This window comes from Acomys minous, assembly GCF_964271855.1.
Source record: "Acomys minous genome assembly, chromosome: 3".
Taxonomy (NCBI): domain Eukaryota; kingdom Metazoa; phylum Chordata; class Mammalia; order Rodentia; family Muridae; genus Acomys; species Acomys minous.
In genome coordinates, this window is record NC_140485.1 from 138,720,801 (window position 1) to 138,741,197 (window position 20,397).

Here is a 20,397-nt window from a genome sequence, read left to right on the forward strand (position 1 = left end):
TTTACTGAAGCTTTAGGTTTGTTTATTGATGTAAAGGGATTGTGCTAGATCTAGGATATTGTGGCAGGCTGCGGCTAATATTGTTTAACATATTTCCCAAGCCTCTACCATACTGCAGGCACCAAGCTGCACCCTGGGATAGGGCCTGAAGGAAGATGTGACTCTTGGCTTCATACAGTTCATACCTATTAAGAGGCATAGACATTTAAATAATGTTATAACAATAATGTGGTAAATTAATAACACTGACGAAGGTGGAGGGGGGGCGGCAGTGGAGGGGGTAAGGAAGAAGACTCATGTAGGCCCAAGGGAGGAGTCCCAGCTCATCACTGGCACTCATTTCTTCCTATCTTTTATTTTCCCAAAAATCACAGAAAGTTTTATGAGTTTAGGAACTAAGGCTTCTGTGTTGTGGCTGGAAATCTGTATGAGGAAGCCAAAGGATGGCCAGTCCCCCAGCACGACTGTCCCTGTAAGGCACAATAGGAACTTGATGCTGCCTATTCCTGAAGAAGGGGCCATGAGCTGCTCACATCTGCAGAAATTTGGGACATGGCTGGAGGGAAAGATGCCAGAGCCCATCTTCAAGTCTAGCTGGAATTTGAGAGAGACGGTTCCTTTCAGAGATGTTGCAGAGGCCAGTACTCTGGACCTTGAGGTCTGATAGGTAGGGTACAGGAGGAAGAGAAAGAAGAGGAGGAGAAGGGAGGAGGAGGAAGAGGAGGAGGAGGAGGAGGAGGAGGAGGAGGAGGAGGAGGAGGAGGAAAGGATCACAAAAGACTCCAGATGCTCAGTTAACAGCCCAGACGGATGCGGCTAGAGCTACAAAAAGGAAGCGTTTAAACTGTCCCCAGCAAAGATGTGAACTAGAGCACAGAAGTCATTTCTGTATTCTGGGTGTGCAGTGGAGGTTTTGCAGGAAGCCAGGCCCTCCATAGTCCCTGTGCCTATGAAGGAAGCAGTCTGTCTTTGAGAATAGCAAGGATCAGGAAAGACGGTGCTTATGTTGAAGAGATCAGAGCAGGCGCGCATGGGAGACTTCATTAATTAGACACCGGCTTACGAATTCCCAGGATAGCAGATAGAGCTTACTTGGATAAAACTACAGAAATGCCAGTCCTCAGAACATGAAAGGGAAATAATGTGCAAATCCATCCAGCCGCAATGGTCGATCAAAAGCAGAAACTCGGGTTTTTCTCATTTTCCTCAAGAGCACCTCATTCCCAGGTCTGCAGTGATTAAGTCTCCACAGCTGACACGCCCCCACCCCTCCCCACAGCACAGGGCTGCTCCTCCTGAGCCTCTGAGCTAGGAGCTCTTGTAGTCTCTCTCTCTGGTCACTCTCGTCACTTCTCAACGTCTCTCCTATCCCCGCTTCTGTCTCCATGTAATGCTCTCCCTCTTGGTCTCTAGCCCCGTATATGATCACATCCCAAGCTCTCAAGTAGACATGAATTTGAAGACACACAAATAGCTCACTGCGTAGTCAGTGCATCAAGGGATAAAGAAGCTGGAGAGACAGCTCCGTGGTTAATAGCACCAGCTTCTCTTCCAGAATCCTGTCCGCAGCACCCACATCAGATGGCTCCCGACCACCTGTAACTGCAGCTCCAATGTATCTGATGCCCTCTCTCTCTCTCTCTCTCTCTCACACACACACACACACACACACACACAGAGAGAGAGAGAGAGAGAGAGAGAGAGAGAGAGAAGAAATCTTTAAAAAAAAAAAAAAAAGAGCTCCAGACACTGAATAATTGCCATCAGTCAGTGTGTACTATTTAATATTAATATTTAATATTAATTAAATGCTGGCCACTAAACAGGGAAAGGGAAGGAGAAGAACAACAGGAGGTGTGCAAGTTCAGTAAAAGGGTGAAATCCCAAGAATGTGTAGAGTCCTGTGCTTCAGAACTCTCTCTCCCTCACCCTCCCTCACCCTCCCTCACCCTCCCTCACCCTCCCTCACCCTCCCTCACCCTCCCTCGCCCTCCCTCGCCCTCCCTCACACTCCCTCGCCCTCCCTCGCCCTCCCTCGCCCTCCCTCGCCCTCCCTCGCCCTCCCTCGCCCTCCCTCGCCCTCCCTCACCCTCCCTCACTCTCCCTCACCCTCCCTCACCCTCCCTCACCCTTCCTCACACTCCCTCACCCTCCCTCACCCTCCCTCGCCCTCCCTCGCCCTCCCTCACCCTCCCTCACCCTCCCTCACCCTCCCTCACCCTCCCTCGCCCTCCCTCGCCCTCCCTCACCCTCCCTCGCCCTCCCTCGCCCTCCCTCACCCTCCCTCACCCTCCCTCGCCCTCCCTCGCCCTCCCTCACCCTCCCTCACACTCCCTCGCTCTCCCTCGCCCTCCCTCACCCTCCCTCACCCTCCCTCACCCTCCCTCGCCCTCCCTCGCCCTCCCTCACCCTCCCTCACCCTCCCTCACACTCCCTCGCCCTCCCTCACACTCCCTCACACTCCCTCACCCTCCCTCACCCTCCCTCACACTCCCTCACACTCCCTCACACTCCCTCACCCTCCCTCACCCTCCCTCGCCCTCCCTCACCCTCCCTCACCCTCCCTCACACTCCCTCACCCTCCCTCACACTCCCTCACACTCCCTCACACTCCCTCACCCTCCCTCACACTCCCTCACACTCCCTCACACTCCCTCACCCTCCCTCACACTCCCTCGCCCTCCCTCACACTCCCTCGCCCTCCCTCACCCTCCCTCACCCTCCCTCACCCTCCCTCGCCCTCCCTCGCCCTCCCTCACCCTCCCTCGCCCTCCCTCGCCCTCCCTCACCCTCCCTCACCCTCCCTCACACTCCCTCACACTCCCTCGCCCTCCCTCACACTCCCTCGCCCTCCCTCACCCTCCCTCACCCTCCCTCACCCTCCCTCGCCCTCCCTCACCCTCCCTCACCCTCCCTCACACTCCCTCACCCTCCCTCACACTCCCTCACCCTCCCTCACCCTCCCTCACCCTCCCTCACCCTCCCTCACCCTCCCTCACCCTCCCTCACCCTCCCTCACCCTCCCTCACCCTCCATCCCTCCTTCCCTCTCCTTCTCTCTCATTCTCTGTGTGTGTTTGTTTATGTGTGCTCAGGTGCACATGTTGGTGTGGGTGTTCACATCCATGTGCAGGCCAGAGGTTGGCATGGGTGCCCTCCTTGTTTCCTGGGACAGGGTCTCTTTCTGGCCTGCAGTTTGCTAAGTAGGCAAAGCTACGTGGCCAGTGGGCTAGGAGCTCCTCGCCTCCACTTCCCCAGTGCAGGGTTCCCAACACTCGCCACCATACATGGCTTTTTCGTGTGGGCTCTAGGAATCAAACCCTGGTCCTCGAGTGTGCTTTCAGAGTCGAGGGGCCATTGTGACTGGTGGACCAGAGTGAGTTTCACATTCCCCGAGTGAGTCCCGCATATGAACGAGGCCCTGCCTTGAACAGGCCCTTCTTCCAACTAGGCCCTGGCTCCTGGGGCAGACGGTGCAAGTGCCATGAGGAGAACCTTTTCTCTCAGCTTGGCTTGACATCACCATTGGCCCCTGGCTAAAATGCCGATGAGCCCTTTGGAGAGGCTGGCTCTGAAAATGAATTCTCTGAAAACCTTTCTTCTTGTGGTCTGAGAATGAGAAATGATCTTCCAGGCTGCCCCTTCTTTTAGGATTCACTGTCTGGAAAGCAAACCTCTGAGCTCCAAAGCCTGGGAAGAAAGCGCTTTCTTCAAGCACACCCACCTGCCATCACCCACCTGCCATCCCCCACCTGCCATCACCCACCTGCCATCACCTACCTGCCGTCACCCACCTGCCATCACCCACCTGCCATCACCCACCTGCCGTCACCCACCTGCCGTCACCCACCTGCCATCACCCACCTGCCATCACCCACCTGCCATCACCCACCTGCCATCACCCACCTGCCATCCCCCACCTGCCATCCCCCACCTGTCATCACCCACCTGCCATCACCCACCTGTCATCAGTGTGGCTACTCAGCGTGGCTAAAAACTCAGCATATGGGGCAAGCCTTCCTTTCAGAGCAAGAATATTATTTTTTTACTTTTCTTCCTAAGTGAAAATTAAAGCCATATATACTAATTTACATATCTTTATTAGGACTTTTCTCTAAACTTTATTTCAGAGTTCAGAGCAGATGGTATCTCCAGAAAAAAGTGAAAGCCATGAATATTTAAATTCTGCATCTTTTCTTCAAAAGCTGAGCCTCGGGGCTCTAGCTGCCTAAGCAAGTCCCCATCCATGGAGGACGATCATTTCTCTATGTTCTCACGCACTGTGGAGAACGGCTTTAGCTGTCATGGTCATTTTTCATCAATGTGAGCATGTGTGGGAAGAAAGAGAGACAGACAGAGAAACACAGAGAGAGACAGACAGACAGACACAGACAGAAATTGTACATCTTCTGTAGCCCAGGCTGACCTAAACATGCCAAGTATGACCCTAATTTTTCAATCTTCTTGCCTCTACTTCCTGAGTGCTAGGGCTCTAGATGCCTGCCACCATGCCCCGTTCATATGTGTTGGGGACAGAACCCAGGGCCTTGTGTGTACTGGGCAATCACTCTCCTAGCTGAGCTGTATCCTCCATCCTTGATTTTTTTTTTTAAATTTGGTTTTAATTTGGCTTAAATTAAAATGGTTTAATTTAATTCTTTACCATTAAAAATGCCTATTATCAGAACAACCAATGGTTTTCATCTCCATACATAGCTACACATAATTTACATCTGTTAATGAACTGTTTTCAGGCTAATGTAGTGGTATTTAGTGTAGCATCTTTGGGGCTGCTGCTTCTTCTTCTTCTTCTTTTTCTTCTTCTTCTTCTTCTTCTTCTTCTTCTTCTTCTTCTTCTTCTTCTTCTTCTTCTTTTTCTTCTCCTTGCAACAAAAGCTCTGTCCTGGTGTCCTCCTTGGAAAAGAGTTGAAAGTCTTTAGACTACGGTCAGCTTGTAGGGAAGACCATCTCTTCTGCAAGAATATCAAACTGGTAACACTTCCTTTTTATTGAATTGACTAGTTATTTATTTATGAGTTAGCCATATCTATTTTGATGGTGGTGGTGGTCTGTGTGTATATATAGAAAGAATAGCTATGTGTTTGACTTTGACTCCTTAGTGTTAACTTTCCCCCATGGAATAATTTAAGCCTTAGTTGGTAACCTAAATAGATGTTGAACTTATTGGTGGGACTCACAATAGCAGTCTTGCCAGACGCACCTACCCCAGATAGTGGTTTCCATGGGAGCAGACAGCCTCCTCTGTGGCACCCTTATTGGCCCATCTGGCTGAGCTCCCACTTTCCATCTCCAGGGCACCTGCTCACTGACAGACAAGGGTGGAATGCATTTCCTAGTTCCCTCCTGGCTCTCATGAAAAAGCAAAGCCTAAATAAAACACATGTTTACAGCTGTTCTGTGCCGGAGCAGGTAGCAGCCCGGCTCATGAGCACAGCTCTGACGTACCTCACTCCTGATCTAACTACTGCTGTGACAGCTGCAGGTGTCCCGTCTGCGAATGCATCAAGTGTGCCAAGATGTTCTTCAGCAAGGCAGGTTGCAACTAAATCTTAATTAACTGCAGCTTCCTGGCAGTAATCTTGGATCTGCCGTACACTAAACGTCAGCTATCAAGTTGGTGTTAGTGAAATCTGTCTAGAATATTTAAAAGTTCTACCATTTGTGTTCAATCATCAAGGAGCTACGTTGGGAAGACTCCATGAGTACTTGGTATTGTTGTGTGAAATGTTAATGAGATCAGAGGCCTAACTCCCCCCTCTCAAACACTCTGTTCACAGGGATACCATGGCTGAGGACCACAGTTGCTACCTTGGGAAGACTAGGGATTACCATGGCCTTTGAGATTGTTTATTTGGTAAATTCGGAGTTGTACCCGACAACATTACGGTAATTCTGACACTTCTGTTGCCGTTTCCTCCAAGTAACTGTAGCCAAATGTTTCCAAGCTTGGTGACATGCTAAACTGAGCTCAGTTCGGCCCCTAAAGATGTAGGCTGCAGCTCCCATTTGCTACCTTCTGCATTTGCTGGCAGAAGTATGGCTTGGGACAGTGTCTTCAGACAGAGCTGTGATTTGTGAAGAGGCACTAACTTGGCACTCGAAAGCCTCCTAGTATGCCTGCTTAGGCTGTATTAGGTCTGCGTTCACCAGCAGCACCCTGTATCAAGGCTAAGCCTTCTTTTTTGGATGTCCTTGCATATCTTGCTTTGTGAGCAGCTGGCTTTATAAGGAGTGTTCCTGAGTTCTTCCTGCAAGTTGGCTTTCTTGCCTGATGCAATATTCCTATGGGTGCACCCTGTAGGGTACCAAAGTCGCCTGCCTGTGAGTGTCATGGAATGGCAGGCTATGGGGCTGGTGATGGAGAAACATCTCTTCACCAGTGCCGGAGGCTCCCTCCCTAACCTCACCGCAAAGCAGAGCAGAGTGGAAGTGGCTCGCTTGCAGCATGAGGCAGTGGTAGCTGTCAAAGCTGTCAAATTATTGACACAACTTCTGTAATTTAGTATGTCTGAATGTTTTTATTATTCTGAATTTGTTTGACAAACTTTTATCTGAAACTTTGTTTTAATCTGCAGGAACTTTGGGGTTTCTCTCTGCTCGGGCTTGTGTGACTTTGGAGGGATCATAGCCCCGTTTCTACTCTTTCGACTAGCCGCTGTGTGGCTAGAACTGCCTCTGATCATCTTTGGTAAGAATTCATTAGTGGGGGCCTGGAGAGATGGCTGCAAAGGTCCTGAGTTCAATTCCCAGCAACCACATGGTGGTTCACAACCATCTATAATGAGATCTGGTGCCCTCTTCTGGCCCGTAGGCACATATGTGGGCAGAATACTGTACAAATAAATAAATAAATAAGCCTTTAAAAAAAAAAGTAGCCCCATACCACAAATAATAATAATAATAATAATAATAATAATAATAATAATAATAATATAATAATAATAATAATAATAATTCATTCATGTGCGGGGTGCGTCTACACGTGTAGAAGAGTGGGTGCTCATGTGTATGTAGGTGCACAGGCACTTGTGTCCCCATGTTTGCAGAAGCCAGAGGTCAACTTCAGGGGCTGTTTCTCCGGAGCTAGCTACTTGTTTATCAAGACAAGGTTTCTCATTGGAATATGAGCCGGCCAGTGAGTCATAGGGAGCCACTTGTCTCTGCTCCCCATCACTGGAATTCTAAGTTCATGTTACTGTGCTACAGTACTCAGCTTTCACCAGATTTTGCAGCTAGAACTCAGGTCTTCACGCTCCTGTGGCAGGTAGTTTGCCCCCTCACTTTACATGCTAGTCTCAAGTCCTTTCACTTATTCGTGTATTGACAGAACCTGCAGCAGTCACCCTGGTAACATCCCTTTCATCCTACTGTTTCGATTTTAAGGAGTGAGGCTGGTTATCATTAAATCCAAAATGCTAAATGGCTTAAAGTCACTGCACTAACAGGTTGTGATAAACAGTGTCCGTCAGCTTCCTTTTGTTAGATTCTGAGTTAAAGTCTAACAGTGAAATTCCTCTAAGGTGTTGGAAAATGAAAGCATCAATTTCCAGGGGCCAAATTTTAAGTTCATTGTCTTATGTTCAAAGGTGGGCCTAAAAACTAATTCTATTTCTTAAAATATTCAATATCTAAATTGGTTTTTGATAGTAAAAAAAATCTTATGTTAAAAAATAGATGACACAGCTGGGTGCAGTGGCACATGCCTGTAATCCCAGCACTCAGGGAGGCAGAGGCAGGCAGATCTCTGCGAGTTAGAGGCCAGCCTAGTCTACAGAATGAGTCCAGGACAGCTAGGGCCATACAGAGAAACTCAGTCTCAAAAAAAAAACCAAAGGGAAAAAAATAAATGACACAAAATCACTTCTACACGTATCCTGGTCATGTATGTCCCTATGTAGCCTATGTGGGAGTAATGCAGAATGCTCTAGTGCCTTGTGTAATGAGCTTAGGTTAGCTGCTCAAAATGTACACACAGGAGCACGGGGATGGTTGGGCAAAGTTACAAGTCAGCTCTGTGTTTTCAGGAGTCACTTGTTAAGGTTCAGCAGTGCATCACTTAGCCTGTGAGGACAGAAAACAGAAGAGAGCACCCTTCCCTGCAGCTTGGATCTAAAGAACAGCAAAGGGGGGTAGAGATAACCAGCGGGTGATAGGGGTGGTGAGTTGTTCATGGAAGAAGAGGGTTAGTGTGTTTGAATGCTTCTGGAGACAGATTGACGATGCCCGGGAAGTGGATTAAACAGTGAGTGAGGAATCCCCCAAAGACGGGCTTAGACAAGGGTTCGCCCTGAAGCAGAGTCTGACCGTAAATGTAATATGGCAGGACCACAGGAAGAGAATACAGCCGAATTCTAGGGCTGGGAAACAGAGGAAGAGGGCCCTCCTATCCACTGAGTCTGCGTCCCAGAGGCCCAGAGTGTCTGCACTTGCCAGATGCCCCGTAAGCACAGCCATATTTCACACACGGCCTGCCTCACAGCCTACATGGTGGCACCCGTAAGATCGTATTGCCTAGTGACGTCATGCTGTCCTAGTTGACCTGCATTCACTCCACGGTTGTTACAGACACAACAATGAAATCACCACATCTCTCAGTGTGTGTCCCTACCTCCCTACCATCATATGACACCTGGCTGACTGACTCTCAGTGTTCACTAAGAGCAAAGGGGGGGGGCCTTGAGCTGTGCAGAAATGAGGAAGGGCAGGGTGATCTGGTGATGGTGAGCAGGTGCAGTCAGCAGGTGAGCACAGAGGTGGGAAGCGTGTCATGCCTCTCTCCCATCCCACAGGGATCCTGGCATCGATCTGTGGTGGCCTCGTGCTGCTTCTGCCTGAAACCAAGGGCATCGCCTTGCCGGAGACAGTGGATGACGTGGAAAAGCTTGGCAGGTACCACACGGGATTCCACACTCCCTGAGTGAAAGCGTCTTGTTAAGCCATGGGGCGCTGGTTAGCCACGGGGTGGGTGGTGGGTGGGGGGAATGGCATTAAGTCTTCATTTAATACCTTAGAGTAGTCAAAAAAAATCAAACAGGTTAATGTAAAAGAACGTAGAGCTATAAAAAGAACGTGGGCTATTTTTAAAAAGTGACTGAGAAGCATTTCCTAGTAAGGTGTTAAAACTCAGAAGTGATTTAAACCAGGGGCTGCTGATGAGACGGGGCAAGCATCAGTGAGGCACTGAGCAGAGACGGCAATGCGTCCGATATGCACCACCTCCAAGATGAGAACAAGGGCAACTGTGTAGGCTCCATTTCCTTAACAATTATACTTTATTGTGAACTTACTAAACGAAGGTACCTCCCTTACAACCCTACCACCCTAAACAGGAGGGAAAGGAGATGAAGGAAAGCAAGAATGAAACCTTCTGGGTGTATCAGTTCCTGCTGGAACCTGGAGCAACCAGAACCTGGAGCCTCAGCCGGAGCCCAAAGCCTTGAAGCCTTCCCTGGAGCGGTTCTCTCTAGGAGCATCTCGAAGTGGAGCGATGAACAGCCAAACAATACCAAGTCCCAAAAAAGCCCAACCTCCTGTTTTGGGCTCATAGTCTGTTCCCCATCCCACACTTGGGGTCAAAACAAAAACATGTTTATCTCCCCTACACATCTGTCTCCATGGGATGACAGGGATATTCCTCAAGGCTCATTACAGAGATAAATACAAGCACTGGTCCGATGTTATTTGCATAATTAAAATATAATTCAGTGCTTTGTTAAAGTAAAATATCTTAGTGGTAAGGAACTAATCTGATAGGCAGAAATTAAGGATAGACATCTAAAATTTTAAAGTTATCAAGTATGTTTTTTTAGTTTAGTTTTTTTATTTGTTTGTTTGTTTTGTTTTCTCAAGACAGAATTTCTCTGTGTAGCCTCGGCTGTCCTAGACTCACTTTGTAGACCAGGCTGGGCTTGAACTCACAGATATCCGCCTGCCTCTGTCTCCTTGAGTGTTGAGATTAAAAGGCGTGCACCACCAAGCCTGGCTAAACATATGTATATTTTAAAGATTTATTTATTTATTATTTATACAGTGTTCTGCTTACATGTGTGCACACATGCCAAAAGAGGGCACTAGATCTCATTATAGATGGTTATGAGCCGCCATGTGGTTGCTGGGAATTGAACTCAGGACCTCTGGAAGAGCAAATAGTGCTCTTAACCTTTGAGCCATCTCTCCAGCCCTAACCATATGTATTTTTAATTGACTAAATTTTGGTCCTCTCAAGGCATTTTTTTTTCTTTGCTCACAGACTGGGAAGAATGTAGATGTTGATATTTTTATAATATTGATGTGCTCCACTGTTTTACGTATGCTCTTTCACTTAATACTCAAAACAATATTGTGAAGTAGAAATTTTTTTACACCCCCCTCCACTGGAAAATCAAAAGGCTTTACAACATTTGGCTGCCGGGAGTAGTGCTGATGCAATGGAGGCACCAGGGTGGCTGCATCGGGTGCTTCTGTTTTGTTCTGCGTCCTATTGTGATTTTCTCAGAAGAGTTAAGGGCACTCTGGTAGGACAGCAAAGTCCCTTCTAGAGGCTCACACCCTTACCCTCTGCAGAGGTGGGCAACCATTGTGAGGGTCTCATGAATATTCCACCAGGCCTTGGAAACCTTGTGAGGTAGTTGCTAACTTGTACTGTTATCTCCTGTCCTGTTTTCTAATCCTGTTTTGAAAAAAGCTAGTTGATTAATCACCCACCACCACCACCACCACCTCCCCACCCCCCCTCAAAAAAAAAGCCCTTTCCTAAGCAAAGCCTATTTCACATGCAAAATAAGTCCTCAGTCATTTTCCACTGGTTGCCTACTGATGGGATGTGCCAATCAGCATCAAGGGAATAAAGCTGATTCCTGTACCTGTTTGGAAGGGAAATGACGTCAGCGGCTTATTCTGCACTCTTCCTGTCCACTCAGCAACTGAGTTTCCTGGAGTCTGGGGTGGGAGAGAGTTCCTGCCACTGCCACTTTACAGAACAAAACTAAGCAGCACACAAAAAACCTATTTCAGCTGTAAGATGTCCTCCTGAGCCCTCTGCCAGGTAGGGAGGGCCTTGCTCCATCCCAAAAGGAGACATGTTAGCTTTGCATTGTGGTAAGCAATCAGTTGGTTAGTATCAGGGGTACAGGGCCTGGATTAGGGTAAGGGGGTGCTGCCCAGCTCTGCCCTCCCCCCCCTCCCAGAGTTAAAGCCCCATGCTAGAAAGACCAGAAAAGAGGAGACTGCTCACCATGTTTAAGTGAAACGAGGGGCATATAATGAGGAAGGACATTGAACAAGGAACCCAGGGCCACAGGGATGGCCAGGTGGCTATAATCACCGGCTGATTTCCATAGGACTGGGGTTCAGTCTCCAGCACCCGCATGGTGGCTCATAGTCACCTGTAGCCCTTGTTCCAGGTGACCCAACTCCTCCTTCTGACCTCCTTGGGAGCCAGGTGTGCACATGGTGTGCATATTTATGTGCAGGCAAAACACACATAAAATAAGGAAATCTAGTATAAAGTACATATAATAATATAATCTCATATATATATACTAATATAAAATAAATCTAACATAAAACATATTTTAAAATATTTTTAAGTTCCATATAGTGGTGGGTACTTCTCAGGGGTTTAGGCATGCCTGCCTGACGGGTGAGCCAGCTCCAACAAGAGGCTCTGCAGTCTCCCCTCCGATGCATCCTGCTGATGTGTGCCTCTGTGGTAATGGAGAGCAAAGCACGTGTTCCTGACCCCAGACCACGCAGGGCTCAGGCTGTCTGGCTGAGGAGCTTCAGAGAATTGTCAGAGGAAATCATCTGAGTTCAGGGCTCTTCTACCAACTCCTTCATACTAACATTAGGTTAAAGTAATGAAAGAGAGAGTGAGATTTTTTGAGGGGTTAGAAGTACATAGAAAGATTGTGAGAAAATAAATATTCAACTATATGTGTGTGTGGAAATATATATATATACACATATACATATACACATATAAATACATGTACATATGTATACACACACACACACACATATATAATTTAACTGGGCACAAACTTTCACTTTTTCATGCTCATAAATTTCCATAATAGAAAGTAGAGTAAATTAATTATGCCTAGTTTCTACTCTTTGGAAAACACTCTTGTGGGGCTGGAAAGATGATCCGCAGTTACGAGCACCTGTTGCTCTTGCAGAGGACCTGGGCCTGGCTCCCCACGCCCACATGATGACACAGCCAGCATAAGTCCAGGTCCATCCAGTCCAGTGCCTTCTGACTCCCAAGGTTCCAAGAACACACACACATTTATATACACAAAGGCAAACCCTCGTGTGTGTAAAATAAATCTGAATTCTTTTCAAAAAGAAAAACCAAGTAGAATGTACAGTTCTATAAACCAACCACACATGGCTCATATTTATGTACTAGAAACTAAAACCACTTAGCCCCGGGTTAATTTTTTTTAAAGATTTATTCATTTATTATCTATACAATGTTCTGCCTACATGTGTGCCTGCCTGCCAGAAGATGGCACCACCCCATTACAGATGGTTGTAAGCCACCATGTGGTTGCTGGGAATTGAACTCACGACCTCTGGAAGAGCGGCCTGTGCTCTTAACCTCTGAGCCATCTCCCCAGCCCTAGCCCCAGGTTATTAAACCCTGCTACCATGGTTCCTTCTGAAACTGCTCAAGGTCCATCTTGTGGCCCCATCAACAGCTTGGGTCCAAACCATGTCACTTAGCAGAAAATTTTAAGGAACGTGTGTGAACCGTACGTGGAAACTGAACCTAGAGTTGATTCTTACTTTTGCAATGAGAAAGTTAAGACTGCACTGGTGTGTTTGATAAAACATGCCGTGCTGGTGAGGGGTACCAGAAACCTCTCTTCTAGTGGTCTCAACTTTCCTAACGCTGAGACCCCCTTAATACAGTTTCTCATGTTGGGGTGACCCCCCAACCATAAACTTAGTTTGTTGCTGCTTCATAACTGTAATTTTGCTAGTTTTGTGAATCGTAATGTAAATGCCTGATGTGCAGATGGTCTTAGGCAACCACTGTGAAAGGGTTTTTCAACCCCACAAAGGAGTCGAGGCCCACAGGTTAAGAACTGCTGCAATCTAAGTCATTACACGATCTTTCACGAGGATTTCCTCTGTTCCCCTTTGTGTTGTCAGTTCACAGTTGCATCAGTGTGGCAGGAAAAAGAAAACGCAGGTTTCCAGCTCTACTGTCTGAGGCCTGGCATCACCTGAAGGACATGAGCCCCGCTGGGCAGGTACCACTTACAGCCAGGAGGAGCTGAGCCTGGTCGGAATACGCCTTGCAGTGTGCCTCAGCTCCCCTAGGTGGCGCCCTTCCAAGGATCACCTAAAGACTCCGGAGTATTTTGTACGGCGTCAAGATGAAGATTTACCATGCTACCCAAGCTTCTGGAAACATGTAATCTTTGACCTGTTTAACGAAGAGCCCGTAGTAGGTACACAGATTCTGCCTAGGTTCTCTTCCGTTGGGCACACTGTGTTAAGGAGAGAAGAGAGAGCCCCACCCAGTCCTCCAGCTCTCCGGCACAGCCCCATCCAGGAGGCAGGATGAACCAACCAAAACTGGCATGTTTCCAGAAGTGTGCTCAACTGATCTGATCGAGACAGAGCTATGAGCCAGTGTTCTGGAGGGTCTGTTTCTCTTCCCTTGAGCTCCAAATACATGCCTTTACAGAGCCGATGTGTCCTGTGTCCCTCCCCTCCTGTCCTCTGCATTGTCTGAGGTCCCAGGCCCCAGGCCTCAGGCCCCAGGCGAGGCACCATTGAAATCACAAAACTGCAATGCATCCAAGGACCTGGCTGTAATACTATAAAGTCATACTGTGGTTACAAGACTCTGATATTTTATGCCCTCCTTCAGTGGATGCTTATAGTCACAGATTCTTTACTGAGAAAAAAAAAACATGGATTATGACTTACAGGGTGCTTAGAATTTGAAAAGTAAAGGGATAATTATGTCACATTTGTGAATTCAGTTCCAATGGTGCCTGTGGCTGAGAGTCCAAAGCACGAGCTTTTTTTTTTTTTTTTTTCATTCCATCTCAGCACTTCTGACTTGTCTTGGGGAAAAAAAACAAAACCAAATACATGTAATTTCATCTAAAGGGAAAGTCAATTGTATTCATACTTAATAAGTGACTTAGGAGATGCTAAAGAGGGATTGGACTTTATTTTTTTTAATCAAGACATTACAAGCGTGAGACTCAAATGTAAACACAGTGTTCCACGGTGTGTGTGATGACTGTAAAACAAACATTTTAATCCTTAAAGCACATGAGAACCAAATGTGAGTGTTCGATTTCTCAACAGCCTTTTGGGTATTCAGTGCTACAATCACTCTGTGTGCGGGCACTTGTGTTGGGCTTGCCTTTGCATTTTATTGCTATAGCATGGCTCCTGTTCATTTTATTACTCGCCTTTGGGTGGCATTTTGAGCTGATAGCTGCATTTCATAACAATAAACTATTTTTAAACTGTTTTTTAAAAAAACAAATAACCATCCTTTCTCCTCCCTCTGGACATGAGCCACAGTAAAAACACCATCCCATGTTAACAATGTGTGCCACTTGCTGTCTCCAAATTGGGAAATAGCATTGCTCTGTTGTTGGTTTGTTGTTCTTTTACGGGCTCCTGGCACTGCCCATGCACTGGGATGTGACCCACAATAAGGCTCAGACTCTCAGCTGGCCTTGTATTAGATTTCCATCGCCTGGCCTATGCCACTACTCAGCTATAGAAGTCACATCCTGGGCCCTGGGCTAAAGCCCAGCTGTCAGTGCCAGATATCAGCCCCAAGAATCAGACTCATTCGCCTGTCTCCCTGCACACACAGCAGCTTTGAAAACACTGTTCCCAGTGCCAGAAAGGGAGACATTGAAGATATGGGTCCGGCTGTCGTTAGCTGACGAGGTCAAGGTCTGAGTGACTTACTGAGACCTTCAGTTTTCTTCTCGGTGACCCTACTGTCCGCTTAGTCCTCCATGCAGCACCGGCCCTTAGGAAAACAAACTGAATCGCTACCAGTCGGTTGCTTGTAAATTGCTAGGGTGAACAAAAAGTATGACAATACTTGAAGACGTCCCTTCCCCCCCAAAATCCAACTCAAATCAAAGTAAGTATAGAGTTTATTTTCAACAAATGTCACAGCAGTGTTGGCCTCTTATCACAAAATGCGGAAGTCCACGGACAGGAAAATTTCACCCACAGTCATATAAAAAGGGGGTAGGGATGGGGGAGGGGGTACTGAGAGGTGACAGGAAGTTTGGTATAGTTTGATTACTGTCAATTATTTCCAAGCAACCTAAGTCCCCTCCCCATATTTAGTAAGTTTTAGGAAGTGGATGCTTTGCTCAGCCTCCCACTCAATTACTCGTTTCTCATTACCGATTCAATCCAAGTGACAAACCGTGAAACACGAACATAGACACCGGGCTTATTGGGGCGAGCACAGCCAAGACCCCAAGAAGTGACTCCTTGTAAGATGTACTTGTCCTTCTCGAAGCAAACCAGAGGTCCTCCGCTGTCACCCTACATGAGGGAGGAAAGAGTCCACGTGAGAACTGAGCTACACCTTTAGACTATGGGATGCCATCTTTGTGTTACCCTTCTGTTGGTGTCCTCTCCAGGCCCTAAGTTGGCAAATCCTTTTGGACTGAAAGTTCAGGAGCCAGAGATGGGTCATCCCAAGACCACACTGGTCTCTTTTCTTACCTGGCAGCTGTCGATGCCACCAGCCAAGTGCCCGGCACAAAGCTCCGTGGGTCTGACTCTGCCGTTGAGGTACTCGAAGCGGTTACACACCTTGTTCTCAATCACAGGCAGCTGAGCCTCCTTGAGTCGGCCAGCACCAAAAGTCCCTGTGATGAACAGTGAAGATGTGGTTAAAAATCCCAATACAGGGTCCCTGGGAAACTTCCAGAGTAGACAGAGTGGCAGTTACAGATCTCTCCTTTGTGTGGCTGGGTGGCACAAGGAAGCGCCGATAACACTTTCCAGCCCTTATTAAAGTTGTAAACGTCATACAAGATGTTAACAAGATCCCCAAGACCTGTTGTGGCACTCCCCGCTTCTTCATGGTGTTTGGGGTTTTTGCTGTTTGTCCGTGTATTATTTTCCAGTTTAAAACCAAGCAAATACATTTAATATATGTGGGACTTTTAAAATTCAATTGCTACTATGGTTGTGTATTCTTTTTTCAGGCTTTTTATACTTTATTCACCACCTGTATAATGTTATCCCATTTCAAATCCTGGCCCCCCCATCCCCCTGCTCATTATAGCATAAGGGGGGGTGTCAGGGGGTGGGGTGGGGTGGGGGTGTCAGGGGGTGGGGGTGGGGGGTGTCAGGGGGTGGGGTGGGGTGTTAGGGGGTGGGGTGGGGTGTCAGGGGGTGGGGTGGGGTATCGGGGGTAGGGTGGGGTGGGGGGTGTCAGGGGTGGGAGTGGGGTGTCAGGGGGTGGGGTGGGGTGGGGGGTGTCAGGGGTGGGAGTGGGGTATCGGGGGGTGGGGTGGGGTATCGGGGGTGGGGTGGGGTGTCAGGGGTGGGGTGGGGTGTCAGGGGTGGGGTGGGGGGTGTCAGGGGTGGGGATGGGGTGTCAGGGGGTGGGGTGTCAGGGGGTGGGGTGTTAGGGGGTGGGAGTGGGGTGTCAGGGGGTGGGGGTGGGGTGTCAGGGGGTGGGAGTGGGGTGTTAGGGGGTGGGGTGTCGGGTGGGGTAGGGGGTGTCAGGGGTGGGAGTGGGGTATCAGGGGGTGGGGGTGGGGTGTCAGGGGATGGGGGTGGGGTGTCAGGGGTGGGGTGGGGGGTGTCAGGGGTGGGGTGGGGTGTCAGGGGTGGGGTGGGGGGTGTCAGGGGTGGGAGTGGGGTATCAGGGGGTGGGAGTGGGGTATCAGGGGGTGGGGGTGGGGTGTCAGGGGGTGGGGTGGGGGGTGTCAGGGGTGGGAGTGGGGTGTCAGGGGGTGGGGTGGGGTGGGGGGTGTCAGGGGGAGGTGGTAGGCCAGAGAACAACAGTTTCAGGTGTCATCCCTCAGCACTGTCCACCTTCCTTGTGAAAACGGTCTCTCTCTGGCCTAGAACTCAGCATGTCAGCAAGCCCTAGGAACTGCCGCTCTCATCTCCCCGCACAGGGACTACAGTGTGGGCTACCGTGTCCACATTACTCCCACATGGGTTCTGGGGACAAAATGCTGTTTTCCAGATGGACATGAACCCAAGATTTCTCCATGTTTTCATAGGAAATTCCATTTTCCAATTTGGCAAGCCTCACTTGCAAGGTGAGCACTGTACCGGTTGAGTTATCTCTCCAGTCCCACAAAAATACTGTGTGTGTGTGTGTGTGTTTGTGTGTGTGTGTGTGTGTGTATGTGTGTGTGTGTGTGTTTACATGCAAATGTGTGTGCATGTATGTGAAGGTAAACCTTAGGTGTGATTCCTTGGGATGTTAGCTTTATTACATTTTATTTTATTTTATTTTATTGAGATAGAGTCTCTCACTGACCTGGAACCTGCCCTGGGGACTCTTCTGGGTGGCCAGTGAGTCCTAGGAACCCGCATGATCCCACCCAGTAGAACTGATACTACAAATACACATACAAATACACACAGCCACACACAAATACTTATGGGCCTGGGGATGCAGATGGAGTCTTCGCGCTACATGGCGAACACTTCACCATCTGCACCATCTCCCCAGCCCACCCCGAGGACGTTGTCACAACGCCACAGTCTCCCAGGGAGATTGATTGTGTAATGATCATGGGTCTTCCTTTAGCTGAGAGGGAAATGTTTTAGAAAGGTGAAGATGGTTGCACAACGCTGTAAATGAAGTACAGGCGTTTCAAGCAGTCCGTTTTATATGGTGTGTATTTATGGCATCTCCAAACCCATAAAAAATAACTTCACTAAGAACTAACTGTTCCAGAATGACCCGGTGGCATAGAATAATTTCATTTACTTCTGGCACTGGTTCCAGGAAGCAGGCGTTTCTCTGGTTCCCGATACGCACAGGTAAGGAAAGTGAACCTCGTGTGGTCATAGCGCTTACCTTGAACTTGGGGCTGTGAGGTCAGTGCCCACAGACTTCTTTACCATGCTCTCTGGCCCCCTCTCCTGCTCACAAAGGCTCTCCATCTCTATGCCTATGGTTTATTTTCATTCCATGATATTTTTTTGCCTAAATTCTCAGAGGTAATATATGCATATTTATTCTCAAATTATTTTCTGGGCAGAAATGACAGCCCAGAAAACATTAGTTCTTAACACCCTCCTGTCTGCACAGCACTACTACTAAAATATTGTGACTTTTTACAAATTAGCTAATGTAATAGGTGTTAATCTTTCTGGTTCATTTTCTAATTTATATTTCTTTGACAATTAGGGAAAGGGAGCATCCCTTCCCTTACTTGATTTACCAATTGTTTCTTCTTTATGTAAAAGGCTGCTGCTGAGCTGGGTGTGGTGGCACACGCCTTTAATCCTAGCACTCGGGAGGCAGAGGCAGGCAAATCACTGTGAGTTCGAGGCCACCCTGGTCTACAAAGTGAGTCCAGGACAGCCAGAGCTACACAGAGAAACCTTATCTTGAAAAACAAAAAAGGCTTCTGCTCTTGTGTGCCAGGCTGAGTCAGAACACTTGCAGATCCACCAGAGGAAATGCTGTCATCTACACCGACCCTTGTAGGACTTCTCAGTGATCTTGCTGAGAAGCCAGCTTTCTGGTTTACGAGCCCCACTTTCTCCAGAGTTTTGTAGCATGCCTCTGCTTTGCTAGCACGGAACAGCCAAGACACTTTGGCTAGACCTGCCATGGGTTCAGAAAATGTGTCATCTGTCTGGGGCTAGAAAAGATGTGTCTCAAGATCCTGGGACCAGATGGGATGATGGGCATTGCCTGAACTGAGCTCAGGAGTGGAGGCAGCACCCTTCTCAAAATATTTGCCTGAAGTAAGTGTCACTCACTGTTCCTGTTCAGTTTCTGAGCCCTGAAAACACAACCTCTGGGTGTCAGTACGTTCCCCTGTTCTATGAAGATATGCTGCCATCAGGTGGCCAAAGGAGAGAAAGCATTTCTGGGGACCTGTGGGCGATTTGTAAGTGGCCTAGGGGCAAAAGCTCAGCTGAGGGTGAGGGGGTTGGGGAGACACTAGGCTAAGTCTATTGGTAGCAGGACCCCCTGAAAATCCAAAATCCAAGACAACAGCAGAGGGCCAACCTGGATGAGTCCTCAGCCTCGAAACCAGCTCAGCATTGAAATATGAAAACTTGAGCAAGTGGTAATAGTGATGGTGATGATGGCGATGATGCTGAGGCAAAGATACTGATGATGATGGTGATGGTGATGGTGGTAATGGCAATGGAGATTATGGTGCCAGTGGTGATGATGACAGTGATGATCACATATTAATTATACCATGATTTTAATACCCACAATGACCTTATAATGTAGTGCAGCAGATGGAGGCAGTTAAAAGAAGTTAACTAACTTCCCAATGTCACAAGGAAGATGGCTGAGCTGCAACTAATTTCCAGATACTTAGGAGTTTGGGCTCATTGTTAACCAAGCTACTTTTCTTACGTCTTTGAGCAAAGAGCCGATCAGAAAAGAGGGATATTTCTTTTGGTTTACAGTTTCAGGGTAGTCTAGCATGGCACGGTGCCCACTGGGTTTCCCTCTTTACCCTTTCATTTAACCTAGCTTCTAGCTATGGGAAGATCTTCCCGTCTCTGTTAACCTGCACCCCTCCACACACACACCCAGAAATGCCCTCAGACATATGCCAGGGTTGTGTCTCCTAAGTCTAGTCCAGTTGACAATGAAATTCAATCACAAAGCTGTGTTTAGTTTTTGTTTTTGTTTTTGTTTTTTTCTGGCTCCTTGGAAGCCTTTCGCCCAACATGGCATGTGCCTGCTGAGGGGTCAACTCTTTGTTCCTTCCAAGCATGCATGCGTGGGCCTTGCCCCCAGCTCTACAGCTGACCATGTGGAATAGGTCTGAGCTAGACATAGCTCCTGTCCAGGGCTGGAGCTTTCCAAACTAGGCAGGTTATCATTCCCACTGTGAGAAGAGTGGCATCCTTCATTCCCGTTGACAGAGCCAAAATTAACACAACATCTGCAGCCACAAGGAAGGCAATCCCCTGTGTGACCAGGATGACACCCAGACCGTGACTGGACAGAGCCTGAGGCCTGGGCCATCTCAAAAGCCAAATGACTTTCTAAATCCCTAGGAATTTCCCTAGTGAATTGCTTAATTCAACTTGCGCTAATTGCAAAGACTACAAAGAGGAGTCTCTTTGAATATGACTGCTCTCTTTGAATATGACTGCGCTCCGTCTTCAAGAACAGCATCTATGA

The 20,397-nt window shown here is 48.1% G+C and overlaps 2 protein-coding genes across 4 annotated transcripts in view; one reads left to right on the forward strand and one right to left on the reverse strand.

Moving 5' to 3' along the window:
* Positions 1 to 14,127, forward strand: part of SLC22A3 (solute carrier family 22 member 3) — a 96,537-nt gene extending 82,410 nt beyond the window's left edge. The window contains exons 8-11 of one of the 3 annotated variants that reach the window (XM_084776823.1): positions 5,798 to 5,906; positions 6,596 to 6,708; positions 8,810 to 8,909; positions 13,182 to 14,127. In XM_084776823.1, coding sequence (XP_084632949.1) covers positions 5,798 to 5,906; positions 6,596 to 6,708; positions 8,810 to 8,909; positions 13,182 to 13,242 — 383 coding nt within the window. In that variant the 3' untranslated portion in view covers positions 13,243 to 14,127. Of the gene's footprint in view, positions 1 to 5,797; positions 5,907 to 6,595; positions 6,709 to 8,809; positions 8,910 to 9,349 lie in introns of all 3 variants that reach the window. The other 2 variants (XM_084776822.1, XM_084776821.1) reach the window with 2 other exon arrangements.
* Positions 14,128 to 15,159: 1,032 nt separating this feature from the next.
* PLG (plasminogen) overlaps positions 15,160 to 20,397 on the reverse strand; it is a 42,936-nt gene continuing 37,698 nt past the window's right edge. Inside the window, exons 18-19 of the mRNA XM_084776818.1 lie at positions 15,759 to 15,904; positions 15,160 to 15,575 (exon numbers count right to left, since the gene is read on the reverse strand). Coding sequence (XP_084632944.1) covers positions 15,414 to 15,575; positions 15,759 to 15,904 — 308 coding nt within the window. The 3' untranslated portion in view covers positions 15,160 to 15,413. The remainder of the gene's footprint in view (positions 15,576 to 15,758; positions 15,905 to 20,397) is intronic.